At 30.0% G+C, this 27,536-nt stretch overlaps 1 protein-coding gene across 6 annotated transcripts in view; it reads left to right on the top strand.

Moving 5' to 3' along the window:
• LOC121122218 (uncharacterized) overlaps positions 1 to 27,536 on the top strand; it is a 244,022-nt gene that overhangs the window by 24,630 nt on the left and 191,856 nt on the right. The window contains exon 1 of one of the 6 annotated variants that reach the window (XM_040717211.2): positions 27,145 to 27,447. The exons of 4 other annotated variants lie outside the window; for them this stretch is intronic. Coding sequence is in view for 1 of the 2 variants with exons in the window: in XM_071889867.1 (XP_071745968.1) it covers positions 27,427 to 27,447 (21 nt within the window). In the remaining variant the exon portion in view is untranslated. Of the gene's footprint in view, positions 1 to 27,144; positions 27,448 to 27,536 lie in introns of those variants that run through there. One more of the 6 variants, XM_071889867.1, reaches the window with a different exon arrangement.

Raw genomic sequence — 27,536 nt, forward strand, 5'->3', positions numbered from 1 at the left:
TCAGTTTCGCTACGGTCCCTTCCAGTCCAGTTTCCGGCTCGTCCCGCTCAGTCCTAAAAACTATAAATAAGTACTGAAAAAACACTATTTAGATACATACATGTGTCTGGATAGTGAATACCTATGATGACTATTTGTTTTTTCAAGAAACAAAAATATATATTTACTGAGGGGTTAAGATTTGTTTTTGTTAATAAATTGCTTAAACAATTCTGTCGAGTTTCCCCTATTTTTCTTTAGTTTTAGTTTTAAAATTCTCCCTTCTTAATGACTGTTATATATATATATATATAAGGAATAGTCATATATTATATATGTAGACATTTCTAATACTTTATCATTGAAGGTATACAACAATTAAATCCATGTTAAATTACCCTACGTAAATAAGATGTACTCAATATATGTTGCTTTTGATATAATTTATGAGCAATAATTAGCTACAAATTAAGATTTTTAAACAATCTGTCGTTTCCTTACTTTGATGTATCCGTCTAGTTAGTATTATTCTTTATGTTAATAATTACTAAAAAAAATAAAATTCACGAAAAATAATTTTAATTCTATTTTTTTAACATTTAAAAGAAGTGTTAAAATAATTATGTGCATATTTTTTATGATTATAATATCTCAATGTTATAATTATAATGCTGATCTATGAATATATTTAGAGTTGTAAATCGTAAGTATTTTCTGTATGATAAAAACAGTCGATAGTTATCATGACATAGTTTAAAGACTGTTTGTAGGAGAACAACTTAGCAGTGATGACGTTTCATTTATTAGAGTAATTGCAAGCAAGAATGAGGGAAGGAATTAAACCTATATCTCCCTTTTTATCAACCAAGGACATACATGGTAATTACTCCAATGTCAAGTTTCAAGTCCACTCTGAGTCCAACAAGGACTTACCCTTATAATTAGCGATGAAATCGGCTGATTTTTAGCTTGATTTAGAATTAATAATCTGAAGAATGAATTTATTTTACCTAAGCTGTTGTCATTATTATTCAACTTCTAAGTAGTTAACTTCCTTTTCTATTAAATTCAATATATTCCAAACCTGATTGAACATTCGTGTTTGCTCATATAAAACGGAGAGTAATCTTGAGGAATTGTTGTAGATTTATAATTGTAAGTTGGACAAAGTATAGAATTGAGGATCGGTATCAGATTAATACTTGCCAATTTATTTGATTATTTCCTTCTCCTCACTCGTCACAGCTGATTGTAGCTGATTTAATGAAACTTCATGACAGTTAAGCTGCTCTCCTCTAAAAAAAATCTTCATGTTATCAGGGTTATCATATTAATTTTTGCCTTATTTTTTAACATACCAAAAATACAGGCAATTTGCATCAATACTTATAACTCCCCCTCAAATCATTAGAAAATTCATGAGCAAACACACTCATTGTTACACAGTATATCTCCTCAAGAATAAAAGAATAATGATAAAAGAATTAGAAAATACAAAAGAAAAAAAACATTGCTCAGTTTGCCAACATAAAAAACTAACAGGCTGAAAAATGCTCCTGATTACAACCCTAATTTAACATAAAAACAATCTTGAATAAAATTCAAGAAAAGGAAAAATTACCAATCTACATCATATATGTTTACAGCCTAATATTTTGGTCAATAAATGTAATCTAAACTTAATTTTGAGAAAAATCATTCTAACTTGTTTTTGTGTTAACGGGCCATATATGTTAATATATTGTTTTGACGAGTAATTTACAAAGAAATCCCATAAAAATTACGTCACATTAGAATAATACATTCAAGTTGATTATAAAAACAAATATTATACCTTAATAATGAGAAAATGAAAGAAGGAAAAAAATAGAAAACTAATCTTTAAATGGTCAATAAAACTTCATTATTTTTATATTTATTTGTTCCAATAAATAATCATGCATACTTATAGGACATAGGCATTTTCTTTCCCAGGCATTTTTCCTATTCATAAATTGTTAAATAATGTATATGTGTAAAAGAAATTGCTGTAGTAATATGATATAATTAATGTTAAATTTTAGCGTGAAGGGGCCTTGTGTTTCTGTAGAAAAAGAAAGTAGATATCATTTGAGAGTAGTAATAGTTCAAACCATGTACCCTCTAAGAGGCATAATCCTTAACTCATTAACGCCTATTGTGAACCTAAGAACACGGTTATTCTCTAGACACTCAAATCAATGACAGATTATATAAATCCTTATAATTTGAAAATATAAAGTACTATCTTATTTTATATTCTTCAAAGAGTATCTTTTTTTATTTCAAATATAGTAGATGCCTGGTTCTATACTTTATTGGTATTCACAAATTTTGACCATATTAACTGATTATAATTATTTGAAATACTCTTCTACCGTGACGGTTAAATATCTTACAATTTTTGTTCGAATGTTTGAAGATTTTGTATTGATAATTTATATTTCATGAAAGATTTGTTTAAAATGTATTCAGATTTGTCTAGTGTGATAATATCAACACAGCCTTTTTCTTGGCCAAAGGTCGTTCTTTTCTGGAAAAAAAAATCTACTATTTACATCCAAATTGTTATAAGCTAAATTAAAAAGTATTAATTAAATGGTTTTAAAGAATATTTATTGGCGTTAATGCCTGGAAATATCAATACTATTTTGACTAGGTTTTTTTTGGTTCTTTTTCAGAGAAATAGTCGACTAACGTAAATGAGGAAATTCTTGCATGAACTATAAAATGATAATACAGTAAAATATATTTAACTTATTCTATATTTTAAGAAAAATAATAATTAAATTAGCTGTGAAAGATACAAAATTAATCCTTGCTCTCTACGTTAGAATTATTGATTAAGTATATATTTAAATCATTTGCACTGGAGTAAAAGTTGTTAAAATTACATCACATTTGAGTATTCAATACTCTGTCCAAGACCGATCATTTTTTCTCGGTTGGATCTAAAGTGATTTTCCGTAGACCAATTTAGTCTAATATTTGGTCTAGACAGTCATCTGAGAGCGTAGTCCGAAATTTAATTGTTTTCAAATCGGGGACCGGTTTTCTACCCATCCTAATTTCCATCGATGCAGTGACGGCTTATAATTTGACACAAATTACAATTTGTTAAGAGAGTCCTTCAAAATACAAAAATACAATGGAACACAAAAAGAAGTTTGACATGTTATTTTAAGGTTTTTTCCTAGTAAATTTTTGCATTTGGTAATTTTGCCTCTACGAGATTTAGACATATTCACTGTCTTTTTATATTTTCATATTTTAAGTTTGAAATATACTTTAAGTCTGTAGTGTTGAAATAGTAAAATTGAAATTCCTTTAGTTCGATCAATGAATTTTTCTTCAGTTTCTTGAACTCTCAACTAAGGTCACGACTATGAATCATTAAGATGCCACAGGTCAATGAGTCTTTTGAAAATAGACTCATGATTCCAGATCCATGAATCTTTAATCCTAATCAACACTTTTCTTTCTTTATTTTGTCAACGTTTTCCTTCTCCTGATCTATAGTTGGTATACAACACAAAAAAGGATAATTTAATAATTTAAAAAAAGCATAAAAATGACTTGTAACAAAGTTTTGATGATGTGTAAATGTTCCCAGTAAAATTACCGGGAGCGAAAATGTTCCTTGTAAAATCCACCTAGAACCGAAACGAAGGGTAAATAAACAGAATAAACAGAAATTGAGATGTGAGGTTATAGATGAACGTCCGCAGGGAGTTGGCTGGAGGGGCTGTAGACGCTACGCCAAAATTAAGGAATTTTAGCTCCCATTAAAAAAAAAATTAAAAAAATGAAATATTTGAAACTCCATTTAATTTTTCAGATTTTTTTCGAAAAAAAATAATTTTCTGGTAGAAGATATGAATGAAAAAAAAAATTCTCAAAAAAAAATTGATATTTTACATTAAAAAAAAAAATATTTAAAATTTAATTTTAGAATTTTTTTCCAAAAAAATCATTTTTCGAGAAGAGCTATGGATTTTTGAAATGTTCTTGTTAACAGCTAAGAATTTTGAAATTTTATAAAAAAATTTTATTTTTTAAGAATGGCTATGAATATTAGAAATTTAATAAAATAGCTATGAATTAAATAATTTTTTCCCCAAAAAAATTTAATATTGAAAAAAAAAAAAATAATAATTTAAGTTTTTGTGAACAGCTGTTGATTTGTAATTTTTTCCAAAAAATTACAAAAATATATATATAATCCTAGGGACGCCCTTGTTATATGATTTAGAAATATGATCCTTTTGTTGTGTATTTTTAAATGATCCAATGGCATATTCACCACCACAAAATACTTTTACAATTTATATATAATGGGATACAATAGGAGAGAGAGAGAGAGAGAATGAATTAACCACAGAGTGGAAATCTACGCATGATTTGGTTTCTCTCACGGATCCTTGTTTTTATTTATTTGTTATTTTTTTGAATTATGATTCAAAAATTGAAAAGAAAAAAATACATGCTATATAATCATAAATTAGGCACATGACGACTTTTTAAAATGGAGAACAATTATTATGTATGCTATATACATCAATTTATTTACTCTATGTAGGATCTATGAGACTATACGTACATGCCACGCCACATAGGTAGGTATGTACAAGAAGGACCATGTTTGTCAGATAATTAATACAAATGTCAGAGTATATTCGTATTTCTTCCCATAATAAATAATGATACATAAATACCAAGTGTGAGAGAATGTTATCCTGATAAAATTTCTTCATAGAGGATTTTCGTTGACTTTGCAATAGTTAGAGCGGAGTCAACACAGAAACAATCTTGTACAAAAATGAAGAAAAGAAAAATGTATCGTAGATTTTACACATTCATCAGAATATGTCTATGACATATTCTGATGAATGTGTCTTTTTATTCAATTTTTAGGATGAGGGAAGATATTTTAAAATTTAAGGAATAGATTGAAATCTTCATTGGATTTATGTAAATTAATTTGGCCTCGATATGGTCTATCAATTTCTAAATCCTTAATTGTAATAATGATTTTTTGTAGGTCCTGTAAAGGATTAATCATAATCATTTGTTGATATAAATTGTTAATAATTATTCGTTGAAGAATACAAATATAATTCAAACTCAATTGTAAGAAAAAACATTCTATGTTTTGGTATGGCTTCAAATTGTATTTACATTAATTTTTCTATATACTATAAATAATTTTATTGTATCATCCCCCGAACAAAAAAAATCACACGCAAAAAAATGCTTAAGATTTAAATAATAGTAGATACATATGCGGTGAATTAACACAAAAATAATTTTGAACAAGGATCAGGAATAGGATAAATATCCAACCTATTTCTGTACATCATATTGAGGGTTAAGTGCCAAATTGTCGTAACACAAATATGATAAATATTAAGATTATTCCCGTTATATCACCCTAGAAGTCTTATATTCCATAACAGAGAAATCAAGACAGTTGAAATGAATTTCCATACTTCAAAATAGTTAAGTACCGACATTTCAAAAGTTGAGCTTTTTTGGATAAAAAAATATACAAGAAACAATAATCTCCGATAATAAGACATTAAAGTAACACTGAAAATTTTGGTTGAAAAAGGGAGTAGGACAATTATCTAAATTTGATGAATAACTCAAAAATGTTGCTGAAATTTGACACAGACATAATGTACTTATAAATTTGAGCCTGTATGTCAAAAATCATTCAAATCTGAGATGGTCGGGTTAGACGACCTGGTTGGTTTGACATGGAATGTCTCTACAACTTCATAATACATATATATATATTGGTCAATTATAGGCTTTGTATTCCAATTCTGGGATGAGTGGTATACCCAAGATTGTGACTACTAGTTTAGAAACTAAATTTGATTTTTGTGACTTAATTTGGCCCTGATATGGTCTTTCAAAAAACATCTATCAATTTTCAAATTTTTTTCACCTAGACGATTAATTTTTACTACCTTAACGTCAATTTTCGGATAGTCCAATGGATTATTCATAATCATTTCTTGCTATAAATTGGCAATAATTATTCATTAAAGAAAACAAATGTAATTCAGACTCATTTTTGTGGGAGCCCCTTGTATGGGGCATATACAAAGTATGTACGCAAGTTGTTTTTTTTTGGCATATTTTACCTTACCCCTAATATTTCTTATTAGCACGCATAATGGTCGTAGGCTATTACAACTTGTGTTAGCAATTTCAATCCCCCTTACTTAAATACAATTAGTCCCTACCTTGTTTTTACTTTGACAGGCCACATATTGTATTTACTACATTAAGTGATTTCTATGTGTGTTATAAATAATTTCACTTTATCATCCCTCCGTATTCTACAATGTATGTACACGTCCTCATTTATCAATTATCTGATTCGTATCAATAAATATAATACGTAGTTTGTCTATAATATTAGTACGAGAAATAAAAATAGGAATCATAATGATGCCATCAAAATATTGTGTAACATCAAATTAATGACAATGCTCTTTATTCCAAAGTCTCACACAGTTTTAATGTACATATTTTGTCACATGTTATTTATAAATACAGCTACTATCGGTTCTCTTCTGTGCTCCAGTTTCCCCGAAATTTATTGGGAGTTTACACTCACGGGGAATTTCTGAGAAATAGCACACTTAAATATTTCATAATATAAGCATTATTTAAATTAAACGATTTAAAGTTTTTTACGAATTATGTTATGCAAATGATAAGGTATTTTTAACTTATTTTACCTATACTAATAAAGCAAAGGTAAAATCTAAAATGATGTTCCATAATTAGGCTATTGCATTATGTAACCATGAGATACAGTTTGAATGTTTCGTAATTTGACTGTTCTTTGCAAAAAAAAAAAATCAAAATCCTGCTAATTCTTGTAAAAATGTCTTTAAAAGTAATATTGGTTCAATTTAAGACCTCTGTTAGAAGTATAAATAATTATATCTGTATATTATCCGTATAGTCATTTTCAATCTAAGAAAAAAGAATGTATTCATATAAATAAAATATCTTTTGCATGTAGCATCGAGCGTGTGCATCATATATATATATACACTAGCGAGGGGTTACCCGGTGTTGCTCGAGTCAAGGAGGGAGCGGGAATTCTCATTGACAATGGTCAATATTATTTTTTATTATTGTTTAGAACCATTCGGTGTAGGCGACCATTATAATATATGTATATTTTATCGTGATTTTTAAAAAAAGTCGTGTTATTAGCTTGAAATAACATTTCAACATATATACATGAAAAAATTTATCTAGATGAGAACTCCATCTTTTATTTATGTCAAAAAATGGCGAAATTGAAATCATTTTTAATTAAACCTGTGTTTAAAACAGGAAAGAGAAATACATTATATAAAATTAATGAATTTAGCTGTATATGAAGTGTAACTATTCTCAGTTAATAAATTATGTGGAACAAAGGGGTCTAAAAAACTAACTGCACACTAACTAGTGAAATTGATCAAATGAAGAGAATCAGTATCGAGAATATATTTATGGGTAAAAGTTACCATTTGCAATGGATTATATCTTCTTAAAATATAAAAAGAAATACTTAAATTTCACAGTTTTATTATTTAGTAACGGGTTCCCAAAATTTAAAAAAATATTTTCCCGGTATATGAGAAACTTTAATAGCTATCATTATATAGTATATACAGTGAACATATGTACATCATTCCAATTCTCACTCTTAAAGAGCTTCTTCTTTTAGAGTGTGGGACTGACAAAAAGTCATAACGGGGTATTTTCTATGGGTTGAGGGCTCACGGAGCATGATATCATATTATTCGTATTGATATTGTCTCTTGGGGTTGGCATTTCGTTTGTTCATAAAAATGGGGTAAATACCAATTCGTAGAATTGGCATTTACTTATGTAACAAATAATAATAATTATTCTTGCGCATACGAAAAATCTAAGGTCAAATGCTTAAGGTGATTATGATGCAACGCCTGCCTTTGTTCCTTATTATAAATGTGTAAAGTTATTGATTTGTTTTGGAAAATAATAATGATCTATTAGCATTATTTTAATTTATGAATGTATTTATGTTGCTCGTCAATACAAAAGTAAGCAAGAATGATTTTTCTCAAAATAAAGACGAATTATAGTTTATTTCTATCAACAAGTTATTGTTACTGGTCCTTTAGGGGCTCCCAAATTATATTTTAAGAACCCAAAATTAACCGACACAAAAAAAGAATGAAAAATTGACAAATTTGGCTTGGAAGGTTTATTAAATCAAATAAAGGTTGTATACTATAGTTAAAATTGTTGGGTATCCTAACTTAACTTACTAATTTGAATCCACAGCTTATAACTGACTCAAATATGTCTATGAAATATTGGCCTGAATATATTTTCTCCCTTTCTTGATTTATGTTCAAGATTGATTTTATGTTGCCATACCATATATGCATATAAAAATTACTTAAATTACCTAGTAAGGGACACCCCAACTCTTTCCCTTCTCATAAAAGGGTACAAATAACTAAGCTAGGATGATTGAATTGATATCGCCCCTCAATTGAAAATGACAAATTTATGCAAATTCCCTATCAACAAAGTCAAAAATTGAATAGATATTATGTGTACATATTATGGTAATGAAATTGATTATAATATGCAAATACTGTCTCATGTAGTTCGTGCATACATTGGTTTCAAGGAAATTCCCCTCATAAACAATTTATTTGACAAGTTATTTATTTATATTTTAAAAAGGTCAAAGAACATAATAAATGCATGGATTACTTAAAATAAATTGTGAAATTTGTCAATTTGTCTTGTCTCAAGTTATTATTGACTTATTGGCTATCTATAAATACAAATTACACACACCCTAAAGCATCATGTTTTTTATTTGATTTACATTTTGCTGAATGAACTAATTTGATGACATATTATTTATTTCCTGCTGAAACGCCCATTTTGGATATTTATATCGTAAACAATGCCTCCTTGAAAATATTATAGTTTGAGTTTGCAGTTTCTTTTTCTATTTAAATTTCATTTGAAATATCTACATAAAAGGTATGGGTACAGTTAATAATTGAACCTGAAATATCAATGTCAAAAAAGACTCGTATATTACCCACAAAAACCAGTACATTGGTCTATAATATTTAAAAATAATATTCGTATCTTCATTGATGACAAGTATTTGTTTGAATTTGTAGTATACATATATGTATCACTATCGACGGGTAATTTTGAATCTTTTCCATTTTGGATGAGTACGTTTGTATAAATAAAGATGAGGTTTTTGTAAGGCTGCGATGAGAAGGCAGGAGTGAGATAGGTTGTACACCCGGATCAATACCTTTATTAATATCAGCTGCCTGTTTTGTGATTTTTGGAGGAAGAAAATTCATTACTGCTATTAAGAGGAGAGCCCTCTACATTTAAAATATCATTATTGGGGGGAAATATTTAAATTATATTTGAATTCACATATATTTATTTCATTATGCAGTTTTAAAACAATTTACACCAAAGATTAAGGAGAATTTTGTTTTAGAGGGAGATTTTAACACACCATGACTTATTAATAATGTATAAAAAAAAAGAGCAAACCTTTTTCCATTTTCTCATCCTTATAGTTAGTTCTTTCTTTACACTCATTATTTATTACTTACTAGTTGGGGTCGGGATTTCTAGGAGTGCAAGGAGAAGGCGGGAGCGTGACTCATGGTGCTAATAAATTAAGACCCTTCAACATTTATAACAACATTAGTGAAGGGAAATTATTATAAAATGATAACACTAACCGTTTTCCCTTTTATCATTTCAAAATTGTGATATTTATTTACGTTTTACTCTTACTCAGGTGATGACCATAGATAAAAAAAATATGATTTTCTGTATTGTTAAATAAATAAAACTGAATAATAACTTGAACACCATGACAATTTGAATCATGTTTAGGGGAACAGTAGGATAGCTGTAATAAAGTTTTTTGTTGTAATAGCTCTTGGGCATCACTATAATCTCTGTAACTCAATTAAAAATGGAAAATATAGAGGGGATGTTAGTTTAAAAGAAATGACGTCATTTATTGGTGACAATCACGCAACTTTTCATTGTTATTGTCTTTCAAAAAGTGAACGGCCATTGCTTATGCTCATCAATTATTTAGTCACATTAGTGCATTATTATGTTTATACGTCGGAAGGTTCTTTGTAATTAAGGCTATTTGTCTACAAATTGCTAGGGGATATTATTCCCCACTTAGTTTTTATTTTTGGATTTTAGTCTGTAAATCCTTGACCGCTATGAGACCGTTATAGTCTTATCTAATTCGGTACAACTTCCTATTGGATTAATGTCGTTTTAAAATATAAAAACTACTTCTTTGAGGAAGAAAATGACCTTTTTCTAGGAAAAGATAAAAAAATTGTACCCTAACCTTTTTTAAAAAAAAAAGTAAAATTTTAGTCCATGTTCTGGACATTGGTCCGGAAATAATCACTCAAGACAGAACTTCTTTTTCTTTCCTTTTTTTGTCTCAGACCTTGTTTCAAAACTAGTAAATATCCAGTTCTACTCGAATCTGAAATAAAATTATCCTTATGTACTCATCCCCCATAAACCGATAAAACCATCACTGTTCAATTAATAAGATTTTTTTGCAAAAGTGCAGATTTTTCACCTAATTAAGTGAAAATTTTTCAACTCACTTAATACTCAAACGGTATCTCATTATCACATAATGAAATGCCCTAATTTATTTAATTGAATATCTTTTTAGATTGAAGGAATCAAAAGTGCATGTTACAATAAATACTTAGGAATGGAACTATATTTTACTAATCAAAAAATTAATACATGGCACTTTAAAAATTTGGGCATATAATTTTCTAAATTACTCAAAGGCGTGCTCTTAATTCAATAATTACATCCTTAATAATGAATAAAATGAAACTGAGAGTATATGATTAATAATAACTCAAATTTTATGAATTCTAGTAAAATATAAAAAGATATCCTTACATTTCATAGTAGTTATTATTTACCAACAGGATCCCAAAATTTAAAAATTTATTTCCCTGAAAATGAAAAACCAAATTACATGTCTATGCATTAGTAAAAAATAAAATTGGAGCAAATTTCTTGATTGCACAATCCCCCAATGCTATACACCCGTCTTTTAAAAAAATGTATGAAGAGATATAATAAATGTAAGTAAAGTCTTTGATGTACTTAGCATGTGAAAAAAAAAAAAGATAATGAAATGCCGATGGGCTCTTAAGATGCTCAAACTACGCACATATTTGAACAAAATATACGTATATAGATAGATAAGGGGATTTGAAGGGATTTCATAGATTTAAATCTCAATTATTATGATTATAGAAATGTAACAATACTCTATAAATTCTGTGAATATCTTTATCTTGTTTTCATATAATATATTCGAGCCGTGACAGATGGGTTTTTGGGTGTGCGTGTATTTTATTAGATTTTTTAGTTTTTGATAAGTGATAACATCAATTTTATTTAGGTGGTGTGTTAACACAGAAATAATTTTTTCATAAATTTACATTTTATTAATTTGCTTCATAATATTTCCATCAATTATGGGATTTATATTCAAGTATCTGGAATGGTTTGGGATAGTCAGCAATGTGAATTATAGTTTAGAACAGAGATGCCCAAGCTGAGGCTCACTACTCACTCAATTTATATTTCCATTTATAGTCAAACCAGTATTAATCATTCAGGCAAGTGGAACGAGAAATGGGACCGCTTAGTGCAGGTTTCCTATTTTGTAACAATTCTAAATTTGAAAGCTGCTTAAAATAGATGGTCGTATATTATTTTGTTTAAAAAAGAATATCTGAGAAACTGTCAACGCTACTAACTAACTAACTTTTTTTTTTTTCCTATCTAGGTAATTGAAACCCTACTATCACAAAATATGGACTATACGGAGTGTTAATGTATGTTTGTTTACTTAAGAAAAGAGGTAGGGCATTCATTTCATTGGATATATTTTACTTAATTTGTATCCAATAGACCCTTTCAAATATAAACTAAAATCGATCAGACGAACTGCAAGGGTTATTTGCAACACCTTTGAAGGATTAATTAGAATAATTTTATTTATTGGAATTATTATTCGTTGAAGAGTTAAAATACAATAGAGGCCTTTTTTTTTTAAATAGTCCTTGTATATTGACAAACCACATATGTACATATTTACCAAATGTATAACACATTTGGGCTGAAAATAGTTGAAATTTGACGTTTCTCTCAATGAAATATATATATATATATATATACCTCTTAACCTTAAATGCAAAGAAAAAATGCTTAAAATTTTGTAGTAGCTTGCCAATTAGAGCATTCTCCCCAACTTAGGACTCTTTTTAACTCACTAGCAAGGATTTGTTCAGGCTGTACAATAGTATATCCAAATTCAACAAATTAACATTTTAAACATTAATATTTGTCAGGAGTAGACAAATCAACAGCTGACAACACAAAATGTATGTTGATGAGATAACACTGTGATATGTTTCTTTAGCAATACATATTAGCAAGTAATTTACTAGTTAATTTGACAGGAATCGATTCACAACAAAGAGTAACAGTCTCCGATATTATATATATATATTTTTTAATTTGATGGATATACACATAAGGTCAATAAACATTCAAACGTGTGTGGATAGGCCTTTAACTTTGTCACTTCCAGGGATTCCCTGATAGTGTACTTAGTGTTGAGCTGAGCTCCAGGAAAAATCGGAATCCTGTTAGTAAATAATAAATACTGTGAAATTTAAGTTTTTTATAATATATTTTAAAAATAAATAAGAAATTTTAAGCTAGTCTTAGCCCTGTATTCTAAATTCTCATTTTTATCATAATGACGAAAGTGTGCAGGCTGTTATTTAGCACACATGGGTCCTCTTTTGTTGGGTATCATTTCTTTAGGATACTACTACCTCGTTATTTGCAAAGCATAAATCGTAATCACTTACAAACGAGTGGTTATTCGTTAACTCTACCAACGAAGCAGAATGGAGTTTATATTATTGGCTCTTTTTATTTGCTGGATTACGCCAAAAAGATTTTGATCAAACTGATATTTGGTTATAGTAAGAGGCTCTTCAATTTTGAGAGGTTATATTAAAGGTCAAAGTAACACAAATGATTAACAATCCATAATTGAACATAACTTTGAAACAAATTGAGATAAGCAAATCAATTTGAGTTTAAGGAGGAGATTTTACGCTATACCGAGGGCCATTCAATTTTCATATGTACTCAATGTTTAACTTAATGAATTATTAAAGTTTACACGTTTGTTATGAAAACACTATATATAGAAATTTGAAAAGAAAATTCAGTTGTAGCGTGTGCTCTTTTCTCATTTTTTTTCAATATTTAATAGGTCGTCAATGTGTTAACATCTCCCTCTAAAGTAAGCATTCCCACCTATGTTGGTGTAAATTCTTTTAAAAAATGCATATCAATTTATATATAGTAAGAATATTTCCCTAGCACTAATGCTCTATTAAATGTAAAGGATTATACCCATTATACCAGTTATTCATGTTCTTAGTTCCAAATAATATAACATGCAGCTGATATCAACAAGGGTCTCAATTGAGTCTCCGCGTCTTTTTCTTTACAAAAATGTCAACACTATGAATTACATATGATTAAATGAATCGTATATTATAAAATAATAAAATGCAGGATTTTCTATAGGTGTAAAATCGAGAAGAATGCTGGGAAAACGTAATCTCGAGAAAGAAATCGATAACATATCCTTCATTAGAATCCAAATTGTATGTGAGGTCTTGTCTTTATATATATCATCTAATTGGTCGAATAACTTATGGTATCCGAAGGAAGCAGACATTGTAAATTAATAATAACAATCCGAATAATTGCAAAATCTCTCTTTACTTAATTGTTTTGCTTGTTTGTTATTTTTGCATAGTTATTATACATCATTTATAAGGAACATATTATATTATAAATTGTAGCAATCAAATCTCTGAATAGATCATATGAAGCATGTAAAAAAGTGGAGATAAATTTAGCAAACCATAAAAAGAAATACATACATGCATGACCTAGCAGACAATACATAGAAATATGAAATTCAAAGATTTGCGTGGGCATTTTGACGATCTTCCACACGGCAAGATCTTTCATTTTATATCCTTATTTATTTTTACATATACTTATATTAATAAGGAAAAGTTTTTCTGGATGTTTGCATGTCAGTTAAGTCATTTTTATCCTAAAAAAAGAGTAACAAATAATCGCCAAATATATATATATATATGTATTTTTGCTCTCAAGAAAATCTCACAATTGTTAAACACTTAGAGTAAACTAAAAATATTCATTTACATAAAAAACAAAGACTGATGAATTATTAACAATTATGAAAAAGTTTACGAGGTGGCCCAAGTACGATTAAGTTATGAAAACATACGGGTTTTTTTTTAAAGTTTGTCTTCTTCTTTTGATATCTTCTAACCAGAAGCAGATATGACTAAATGGATTTCATAATATAAAAATATATAACTAAATAAACAATTTCAGATGATTCTTTGTGCATCAACCCAATCCTGAGAAATAACACAAATGATTGCCTTAGTGAGATTTGTTCCCATCAATATTCTGGAATATTCGTTGTTGTGATTGAACTCCTCCATTCCAAGGATGGGTAGTTTTTCATATTTAAAATTATTTTCATATATATTCTGGTGATTATTTTGGACAGAAGAAAAATTCCTCCACCTAGTTGTGCTTTGGGTCTTTCAATAGCTTCCTAATAACTTTTATGAAGCAATCTTGGTTACCATTTTTTTTGTTTTTTGCTTCCATTATGGCATTTTCAGTCATCCTTAAAGATGCAGTAGATGTTTCAGTATCGATATCACAACCTAAATATTATAAACGTCAATTCTCTTCTGAAGATTAAACCCTCTCCACTTAATCAACCTCCCTGCTAGAATACTTGTTAAACTCAATAAATAAATTCAACAGCACTTCTATCCTCTTGATTAGCTGGGCTCCGAGCTTGTTTCTATTCTTAATGGCACATCCTTTGCATGAAGTTTCATGTATTACGAGAGTCCGGGAACTTTATTCCAAATCTACTATTATTATTTTTTTATTAAAACCCACGCTACAAAACTTTTGTGTTTGATGGGGTGAAGTGGAGAGAGACCATTAAAAGAGATCCAAAAACGATCGAGAGAATAAAAGATCATAAGTGTAAAATTATAGGATTGAAGATGTCGTACTACTATGACATTGACACCTACGTGTAGCATAAATTTGGGCGCTCGAGGCAATTCAAAACAACCACCCCTACTTCAAGAAACATAAAGGATCCCTCCTCATTTCCCAATACTGTTTTACAATGACAGGCAGCTTCGACGGCTACTATTTGGGTTCAACAGTTTTTCGATTTTTTTCAAAAATACTGAGCATAAATAAGTTTTATTGGGATGCAGTTTTTTTAAACCAACACAATTTTTTAAAGATGTTTGCAGAATTGTCAATAATTAATTATTTAATAAATGTTGCTGATTATATTTTGAATTTTTTGTATAAATAACTATTATTCTAAAAACCTCTCGATGAAAAGTTCTTTAAACATAAATAAAACAATTGCCCGGTATAAAAATACCAAAGTTTGATTTATTCAGTTTATGGATAATGCGAGAAGTCACCTATCTGATATGATTTTTATACTGTTTAAAATAAAAAATTTGATATTTACTATCATTATAAAACATAATAGCATCAAATTTTTCGTTTTGGAAGTGAGGTATTTGTAAAATTTGTTTTCAACGTTGTTTTATTTTTAAACTTAGTATCTGAGATATTCAGAGGTTTAGCCTCCCCTATCCCATAAAATCTAGCACAAGTTGGACAGATCGGTAGTTGAATCACTACACATATAGTACAATTGTAGGTAATTTTCAAAGATGGTAATTTTACGTAGGACAATTTCCTTTGACAATATTCTGGAGGTCATCGTTAGAGTCGTACAAAATATAGCGGGTCGTCGAGAAAAAATTCCCCAAAACTTTGTGGCCTTATATCTCGGGTTCTAGATTAACTAAAGAGGTTTTGTGAATTTTTACAAAAAGTTACGAGGATTGTGAATATTTTTTTATGCATTACGTTAGTACAAGTTGTTTAAGTGTTGACTAGAAAAGATCTACGCTCTCTTCAATACACAGGTCTCCACCAAAGAAATCGCTCAACAGCTCAAGTCTGACCGTCTACAACGTTAAAAAGCGCATGGAAGCTGGCCTGGACTTTAAGCGACGCAGAGGAAGTGGGAGAAAATAAAAAGTGAATCCAGCGAGGTACAAGGAGGCCACAATCGCCAACCCAAACTACACCATCACATCTATTGTAAAGGATCTCGGGGTGGAAAAAAAAAATAGGTGGCAAATCCCTCAGAAGAGTTGAAAGGCCCAGATTGTACCAAAAACAGTGTAAGAAAAGGCTTGAGAGGGTCAAAAAGCTCTTAAAATAAAGGAAGTGAAATATAGCCGACATGGTTGTACTTTTGGATGAGAAGACTTTTACTATGGATCCGGTGTTGCATGTAATGCATGTATATACTTGTCTTGTTCGGTATACCTGTACTAACTATAGTAGTACCAAGATACTGGCAAATTTAAAACACTACAATTACTAATTAGTATAAAAAATCAGTACTTTACATGTCATTATTTAACTATGACATTTCATTGTTTAAAGGAGGAAATTGGGAGTAGATATGAATTGCCACATAGAGTCAAGTAATGTTTCATTTAAAACGATATTACATTATCTTCGTATGTACCTATAATGTTTAGTTGGATACATTGTTATTGTCGTTAGAAGACAGTTTAATTGGAATGCAGGTTAAATCCGCCTTGATGAATTGATTTAGCATCTCACCAATCAAAATTTCTTCATTTTGTATTTTGTGTGGTATTCAAAGATTGCGACAACATAAATTCATTATTTATCATTCGTGGATATCAGATTGCAGAAATAGTTAAAGTTTTTTTTGGAAAAACAGTGAGTCACTTTCATGTTTTGGAAGAACGCGTGTTTGCCTTTGTAAATAAATATGGATTAAATTAAAATGCTATAAATTTAAAACTAATTACAATTTATTTCTTGAGTTGTTATTAATGCAATGGATGAAAATCAGTCAATTGCTTCAATTTCACATAGGCAAAAATCAATTTTTTCAATTCATTTACATCATTTGAGATATGCAAAATTATTTAAGGGCGAATTATTCCACAGATAACCATACAAGCAAGCCAATGTTGGTATCATCCGATCTAATGTTCTGTAAGAATACTAATTTAGTACAGTTTGTTGAAATCGGGTAATTGGAATCGGATTTATTGTGGAAGCCCCAACCTAAATAGACTTTGCAAAATCGCCAAAAGCTAACTATTTAATCAACTTATCATCCAACTCTATGAATTTCAATTAATTATAATTAAATTTTACATCTTTCTGTATAAAATAACTCTCGATGAAGAGTTATTTAAAAAGAAACAAAAGATGAAAATCACCTTAAATCACATTAAAATACCAAAGTTCGGTGTATTGACAATGGTGGACGTCATCAATATGATATGATTTTTAAAACTTTGTAAAACTAAAATTTAAATGTGTAGTTATCATTAGGATACAAAAATTGAACTTTTATTATGTTGTCTGTCCCTGTATAAAAAACATATTTTTATGTACCATTTTCTTCGTTGTTTGATGAACATGTTTTGATTATAATTATCAAAGAAATAAAGATAGAGAGAGAGGAAGAGACACTCCTTCAAGTTGTTTGTGCATCACCATAAGGATCCACTCTCAAAGAAACTTTTATTTATACTTTATAGAATTATTTTATTTTTAAAAGAACTCATGTCTCATACTGAAATCAAGATATTTTTGACGGTATAATGTACAAATAAGTGTGATTCTTTGTATTATTCTTAGTCTTATGCTTGTCTTGGAAAGTATCCAAATATGTATGTATACTTATGCATGTACTATCTATAAGTATATACATGTATGTACATATATTATCAAACAATGAATCCTCGAGCAGAATGGAATATGATATTAGTTGTCATTTATTTATTGCCAATTGTGTTGAGGGAAATAATGATGCCCTATTACAATACAATATTAGTACATATGTAAATTAAATAGAAACTCGATGTTATCCAATTATTTTTGCATGAAAGAAGCTTTTTTCTACACAGAGGTTGAGTTTGAAAATCAAACCAGGGTGGAGGGGGTACAGTCAACGATGGGTTCTGATTATTGGGGGTTTAGGGGAGGGTCCCCAATAATTTGTTTAAAATTAAAATTGATTGAATTCCAATATTAGAATAATATACAGGGTGTCCACAGGATTTTGAGGGTGTGGGGGTTGGATTTGGATTTTTTTTTTTTTTTTTCAATCCAAAACCTTCTTTGGTATCTATTTCAAAAAGCCACAGCTATTCAAGAAAAACTAAATTTTTTAGAATAAAAGTTCAAAAATCCATAACTATTCAAAGAAAATTTAATTTTTTGAAATTTTTTTGTAAAATTAAACTTTGTCATACATACAATAAATGATATTCACAAAAAATTTAATTTCTTAGAATAAAAGTTCAAAAATCAATAACCATTCAAAGAAAATTTAATTTTTTGAAAAAAAAATCCAAAATCCATAGATATTCGCAAAACAAGTATATTTTTTGTAAAAAAGATTCAAATATTACATTTTTTTGAAAAAAATTAAAAAACCATAAATAAAATTTATTTTATTCTCTATGTTTAAGTTCAAACATTGCAATGTTGAGCAAATGTAATTTAATTTATACTTCAATATGTGTTATTTATGTATATGTATTGTTTGTCAAAAAGAGAGGATTTCAGCTCTGTATCTGAATTTGTTCAAAAGTTATGATGAATATTAATTTTTGGACCTTTAAACTTAATCTTGAACTTTTTGCTACATCTTTATTAAACTTGCATAATGACAACCAATTTGAGCTCTGTACATCAAATTGTTCCAAATTTATTATCAATTATATTTTTGTAACATTTTCTGCGGCAGTGACCTTGACCTCTCAAAATTTAATGGCCTCTTACTCTAGCTCCGTTACTTTTATTGTAGTTCTGCTAACAAACAGAGTAATATTAATCCGTTAAAAAATTAAATTGGTTAAATTTTGCACAAGATTGCTTTTCTACTGATGAACCTCATATATAGCAACAATTTCTTTCTTTGTGTATCATCGTTGATTGATTTCTTACTTTGTTACTGTGGTTAGAACCGAGTCATTCGACGTAATTTTCCCTTTTTATATCTCCTTTTTATTTCGATTTATTCGACATATTTAATTTATTGATTTGTAGATGACTCATCAATTCCATAAAGCAATTCACAATTAACTTTATATGTGCATAGCCCTTGATTGACCGGCCTTCAATAATAATGATTGACTTATGCATACCTATTTCATAAATATATTCAAAAGAAACATACGGTTGTATCTAGGTAATAGCTCTTTTTCCATATGCTTATAAATGTGTATAGATTGAATTCTTTCTTTTTATTATCGCATTACCCCATTAAACACATCACGTGAGGAGAAAAGGCATTGTCTTGTTTCGTCCCTCTTTCTCTCAAATTATAATGGTATTGCCAACATAAAAACAATCTTGAACAAAAATATAAAAAACGAGAAACTCTCAAATTATTTTTTTACATTATATATACTGGGCCAATCATTATTGTTTGCCCATTTTAACACACAAAGTATTGAAGTCCATGGTAGGTTCCGAGTGAATTAGGAAGCAAGTTTATTAAATATTAATTGAAACTCAAAGACCATGTTTTGGTCAATGTATCTACCTTAATAATTAATGGTGAACTCCAAGCGGTGGCGAAAGCTGCTACAGACCCTCTCGATATAATCGTCGATCATGAAGGCCAGGCCTTGTTAAAGGAAGTTTTCAGGATGCAGTTGCTGTTGTGGCGTCTCCTGCAGGACTTGGACTATACGTGTGCCTAGATGGAATAGTCTAAAGGGTTGATGTCCGGGCTCTACGACAGCCAGAAGTCTTTTGCCCAGAAATTCATGTTGGCTTGGAGCCACTCTTGGATGATCTTTAGGATGTTGACAGATGCTCCAATCTTGTTGGAACTCCCAGGAATATTTACCTACGATGAATTTGATCTATTTGAAACTTTGGTGTCCTCAATTTTGACGTACTCATCAGCTTTCAGTCTGTATCTTACAGGGAAACACACGGGATTACTGGCCTTCCTGTTGAATTCAATTATCACTGAAACAAGGTCGTTGGTAATGTAGACATATCGGTGCTCCTCTGCTACATCCACAAATGTCACCACTCGATCATTCTGCCTGTTGAAAACAGGGTCAAAAATAAAGGTTTTCACATCAGAAAAGACTTTTCTCTACTATTCTGTCTAAATGGGTAGCGGAATATTAGAATATTGCTTGTTCATATTCGAAGTCATGTCAACAATTGAGGAATTCGGGTTTTTCTTGGAGGCCAACTTCGGGCGGTTGGCGGACAAGGAGGGTTTCTTGCCTAGGACAATCCCGCACGGAGGAGAGCTGCAATCTCAATTCTCTTTCGTACTGTGTAATCATGGTGGCGACTAGGACAATGTTTTTCTTAGCAGCCGACAGCTAATTATGTGTTTTGCTACATTGCAGATAGGAACATTATAAAAAAATTCCCTCTGAACCTCTCAAAATTTGTATATTAGAGATGAGTATATAATAACGATTTGCCCGGTACATACAGCTCTGTATTTCAGATCTATTTGATTCCATTAAATGATTTTTTATTCAAATTTATGAGAGGAGTTAATACACCAAAGAGTTGTAGCTATAGTTTAGAATATTTAATTGAGTAAAGCGACTTATATTGGTCCCGATATGGCCTTTCAAATCAAATCTATCAATTTCTCGTTCTTTTATTATTGAATAGTAGCAATCAATTTCAGCTACTTAAGTGCAATTTGCAGGGCCTTCATAATATTAATAAAAATAATTGAATGATAAAAATTGACGCTAATTGGTCGAAGAATACAAATATTACGAAAACAAATCTAGCTTGCATTTATGTTGGCGTCCATCATATTAGAACTCAACTTTCTAGGATATTTTTAGAAAACTCATCATCTGTGATCCATCAACGTTAATTGTACGTATTATACTATAGCTTTTAAAAATCATGAATGGATTCGTCCTGATTTTTTTATATCATTCTCTGAATTCTAAGTAGGGAAGGAATTGGTAATTTATTTTTATTGTTAATGATTATATAATTATTAAAGACGCTTGCCAATAATTTTAATGATATTTGAAGATTTATATCACGTTATAAATATTTTTCTTCCCCACGGATATAAATGTAGATATCTTGATAAAGGACGTGTATAGGCTGCCACACCTTGGTTTTAGTGGCTCTTCGGAAAACGAAAACGTCTGTAAAAATTATGTTTTGAACAATTAATTCCACGTCTTTATTTGTATGGTGTTTGCCAATAAACTGCAATAATTAGAAAGAAAAAGTAAGACTACGACTCTTTAAATATTCAACTCACATATTTTATCCCTCGTGTTATGGGTAAACATCATTAAGCTTATGATAAAATTTACTTTTTTTCTTTTCTTTATTTTTTTTTTTTTTGCAATTAATGATGTTGCACCTGAGGTGAAAAGGTTCTTAAATATAGTAAGTACATTTATTGAACCATTCAGTGACTTTTCATCATTTAAAAAAAAAACCTAGACGAAGTAGTTTTAATTATGTAAATAAATAAGAGTACATCCTTTTTTTAAATATAATTTGGGATGGGATCTATGTAGAGCGGAATGAGAAAGGGGAGCAAGACTTATTGTATTACTAAATTATGCCCCTGGTTTTTTTAAATATTAAAAGCCAGTCTTTTTACCCCAAAAAAACTAATCAATTGAGTATAATATAATAATTTATTATATAATTACACAATTTCTTCTTGAACAAAGCACTGATGAACATCCATTAGCTCTTTGAGAACAACTTCCTCACACACATCACAAATATTATAAATCTCACAAATATTTTTGGAATTTGGATTTGGGTTTACTACTTTGTTCATATACACATTGACTGGAGCTTCTGTGGAGGATTCTGTCTATTCGTGATTAATTAGCATATGAGCACTAAAATGGTCCATACTTTCCACATTGATTCGACAAATACCGCATACAAAGAGTTTATTTTTGTCTTAACCAAAGTGTCCCAAAATTGGATCTAAAATATCAGAGAGATTTGCTCCTACTTGGCATTCACATCCATGCTGATCCATTTGTTGTTGTGAATGGAATTATTCATTACAATTCGTGTATAAGTATATGAAAGAGTTTGATATGGGCAGAATATATTTTTGATCAATGGGACGACAGTCCCCAAATTCGATGATTGTCTTGGTATAGAGTCATGTGGCTTCTCAGGCAATGGTGATATATTTTCTTTATATAAATTACCACCCTTGATATTCCTTTTCTGATTCTTTCTCCGCATGTAAGAAAGACCCAGCATTTTAAGAATCTGTCTCTCTCTCACGATCTACAAAATAGATCCATCCTTGCATATGTTTTTATCAATATAAACGGCACTGCAAGTTTTCACATATTATTACTCTTGTTAACATAAGCTATCTGTTAAATGATTTTGGGATGAAAATGAACTACTACAATACAGAGGAGAACTTTCTACATTTCCAATTGCATTAGTGTAGGAAAAATATTACAGTTATATTGAAATACATATACACTTATTATATTTTGCATTTTCAAAACGATTTAGACCAAAAACATGCAAGAATTCTTATTTCAGTGAGAAAATGGTAACACCGCGATGATCTATAAAAAAATTTAAAAAAAAGAAGAAACACATGCACCAATCTATTTTTCCTTTTCCTATCAATAAAATGTGTATCTCTTTCTACAAAAATCTCATCCCTAGATATAAGAATATTCATTTGGTTCGTGTTACGGTTATTGATACTTCTGCAGCTTACAATTAAGAGAGTATACTTTAATCTGGTCAAGATAACGTCTTACACACATACAAAACACACGAGAGGATTGATTCAATTCAACCTAAGGGATACGTCTGTCCTTTGAGAAACCAAAGCTTGTTTTAAATACTTCTTATGAATATGATTGATAGTATACAAATTAATTATGATATCTATTTTTGAAATGTTTCTTTAGATTTAATTAAATCTTATCATAGATCAGGAGCTTTTTAAAGTCTACAAATTTACTCTTCTACTTGAATACATATATTTGTATATGTGTGGGTCATTCTATGGAAAATGTACATTTATACAGGGAGTGGGGATCAAATTGTCGCCAAAATATTTTTCTACAAAAAACAACACAAAATATACATTTCTTAACTATGACGAGCATATAGGTATAGAGTAGCCATTCATTCGATATAATCACCGTTGGCATCAATAACGGCCTCAATACGGCCTCTGAACCGGACGCAGGCTCTTCTGACCATCTCATTGTCCATGTTGCCGAATACCTCCTTGATGGAGTCCATCAGGCTGGCCTTGGTGCTATGGGGATGTCTGTTGGTATGTCTCTCGACATAGCCCAAGACAAAATAGTCCAAAGGATTAAGGTCGGGAGAGTTTGGAGGCAACAAATCCTTGGTTACGACGTCATAACGAGTTCTCGGTTAACCACTGCATGGAGATTTTGGACACATGGCAGGGTGCTGAGTCCTGTTGCCACACCCAGGGCCTGTCTACGGCCACCCCTTGGATCCAGGGCAGAATCACCTTCTCCATAACATCCAGGTAGACCTCTGTATTGAGCTTTAGACCCGTTTCAAATATGTGTGGAGGCATAACATGACCTTCACTGCTGACCCCCCGAACACCATGAACACACATGGCTGGTGCAGGGGTTATCAGAACAAACCCACAGCATCCCAGGCTGCTTTGGGTGCTTGAGCTTGTTGAGCAATTTTGTTGACTTCATCAGCCTGTTGTCCTTTGCCTTCTGGGTCAATATCTGGCCCACCTGCATCTTGTAGCTCCTGCACCTTAAATCCTCAGATACACAGTCCAGGTCCCTCGCCATGGCCTTCATGGACCTGGTAGGGGCATCCTCAACCATCTTCTTCACCTTGTCGACAAAGTCGGTGTCCCTGACCTTCCTGTCGACGCCCTTCTCCTTGGGTGCCCTCTCTATGGTGGCATCAACATCCTAGGTGTCCTCTAGCTTCTTACGGATACGCTGAACAGTCCGTAAATTCACTCCTAAGGTTAAAACAATCGTTGAATTGGAGATTTCACCTCCATTATTAACCAATGCCATGACTACGGCGGACCTCAAAAGCTCCTTCTTTCTACTTATAGCTCTATATTAAAATTATGACTAGTGCAATTAAATCTAGCATGATAAGATTTTGCCACTTAATAGATAAAAGACTTTAGTTTACCTCAGATATATACAAATATTTCTCAATCAACCAAAGAGACTTGGAAGTCGAAAAATATCAAACATTTTGAGGATAGGAATTTAAAGACATAATACCCATGACGGAATAATGTAGTTATAACTCACGAAGTTTATTAATTTGGTGCAGAGGGATGTAGCTGGGATTTTTAAGAATACATTTAATATATTTATACACTATCTCTAAATCTATCCAAAATTTATTCAAACTGAATAAACTAATAGTATTCAAATCAATGGTAAGCAGTGTAAATGTTTTAAATAATTAAAAATTATCTGAATAACTGATTGGAAAAAGTCCAATTAATCCAATTGTGAAAATTTTGGAGTGACGCCCACATTTCACATTTAAGTGTTTGATGTTATAAACTTAAGCAAATTTTGAGATTTTACACCAACTTACAGGACATATTCATTCATGGTTCATAAATGGTTATTTTTAGAATGTATATCAAACCAAAGCCAATGGTTTAGTTAAACCATTAGTTGTATTAATATTACAAAACTTATAAATAATTAAATTAACTACCACTTTAACAATTTAACAATTCAGATAGTTTAGTTTGAAAATTGACTATATTCTCTGAGCATCACTTCTTTTGAAATTATTATATGTGGGAAACAAGTTATGTGAACAAATAAAACCTATCATATTGCTTATAAAACATATTCAAATTATTCTGCATGAATTGTTTAGTAATTAAAATGGTAACTTAATTTCATTATTTATTTTTCAACTGAACAAGTACAAATTTTTATCTTATTTGCACCTGTTTAAAACTCCTTTCATTGACTGATATGGATATCAGGCGGAATAAAAAATTCAAAATGGATCCAAATGTTTTTTCCACAAAAAAAAAAAAAACAGAAAGGAAATAGGGAATCTTCTATTAATGTTACATCAACTACGACTATTTTAATGGTGATTAGTTCACCAAATCCTGAAATGTGACTCATTTTCTGAATTTACAACTTAGGAGTATTTTTTTTTTTGCAATAAAAGTATTAGTTTACATTCTTAAACTCTTAAATAATTGTTTGTGGCTAATTTAAGACTTCAATGGAGTTATTCAGCTAAGTATTTACTGAGATATTAGTGATTGAAATCAAGGTTAAGTTAAAGAGATCAAAATTGAGTTGTCTTAAAAAATTACTAATATTGGAATTTATACTACAGCTAAATTACAATACCCTATATATATTATAAAATTTGAGCCAAAAACTGCATATTGTATTAAGCTTTGCAAAAAGACTCAGATCTCAATATAATTTCTTTATATTCTTCAAAAAAAAGTTAATTTTGCCCCAACTCATTTGTTCATTTTTTCTAAATAGTTTATGAGATAAGAATTGGGCCAAGACAATTTGTAATTAATCTTCCACTACCTATAATAGACTGAAATCGATTAAGATTCCTGAATTCAATGACGATTCAATATTATACTAGTATACCTCAAAATGAAATATTTAATTCCAGAGATTAAAAAAGTGAGCGATATGTGACATTTTTTGCATGTTGTAACATTAAAAATAGAATAAAAATATTCTTGGAATAACTTTCGATAACGTTGAAATCGAATCATAAGTATAATGCATTCAATTTATTCAAAGTTTCGATTCCAACGAGTCGTCTTTAGCCACAAATAAAGTAGTCCGTATGAAAAATAGGTCCATAAAAAGAAAATATATTTTCTCGATTGATATTCATATCTTAAATAATATTTGTATAAACTCATCAATTTTCTTAAATGCAAGATAAAATAATTTTCTATTGATTATAATTTCCATAGACGTTAACATTGTTTGAAGTGCATAATATTGTCGAATGTAATAAATGATTTCATATAAATTAATTCACTGAAGAATAATGAAGCACTTTATTTTAATTTATTTAATCTAAAGAGACAATGCAATTTTGGTCTTCTTTGTAGGGAGATATAGTTCTAATTTCCATTGGATTTAGTAGTGAAGCCTTTAATTGTTCACTAATGACCATACATTGACATTTACTCACGTGAAAATTGCCTCACATCCCCGCACACTACAGCCAATTACGTAAACATATACTATGTGTGTGTATATGTGGACCAAGGCATTTACCTCATAAAATAATAATAAAACTGAGGATTTTAGGCCTGTACACATATTTCTCACATACATATACGTTACATCATATTTTTTTTTCTTTTTTAACACCCCTCAATGACTATTATGGTGGCAGATAGTTCTTTGTCCTTATCAGGGGATCCTTTTATTTACAGGATTCAAGTCCTTGCATACTCTGTTTAAGAACAAATCCCAATTTTACCACTCAGAAAAACATCCTTGATCAAGGATTCATTTTTATCTACCCATTTGATTTTAATACATGGACCTTCTTCGCTCAATCATGCCTGCATAATGCTGTATCTTTGAATATTGTACACGGACGAAGGAAGGAACAGTTGTATGCACGCACGGAGCACCTCCAAGCACTATCAAATCGTTCACATTGCACGCCTTTTTCGTAAAAATCCGCAGTTCGTCTTCCTCCTCTCTTTTTCTAGGTATTTCCTTCGTATGAAGTAGTAGCATTTACTACATTATATAAAAAAAATATTGTCCATCCCGAATTATTTATTATTTATTTTTTTTTAGAAAAGAAGAGATTCGAGAAAACAGTCTGAAATTTTCTTTCGGTGTGATCGTTTGTTCTATGAGAATTAGTGTTAAATTGACGTAGATGTGTGTGTTTTTTTTTTAAATATATTTTATTATGAGTTATAATTGTGTTGAAAGTGTTGTTTAGTGTAATTCCATTGTAGGATCATTGAAGTACATGAAGTATCATTGACTTTGAATGACAGGATACCTTTCTAATGTAAGGAAGAATTAATCAATTACTTATTTATTTCTTAGATTTTACGTAGGTTTACCATCTGAGATTTATGACTTCAACCATAATACATA

The sequence above is a fragment of the Lepeophtheirus salmonis genome, chromosome 7 (assembly GCF_016086655.4).
Source record: "Lepeophtheirus salmonis chromosome 7, UVic_Lsal_1.4, whole genome shotgun sequence".
NCBI lineage: Eukaryota > Metazoa > Arthropoda > Copepoda > Siphonostomatoida > Caligidae > Lepeophtheirus > Lepeophtheirus salmonis.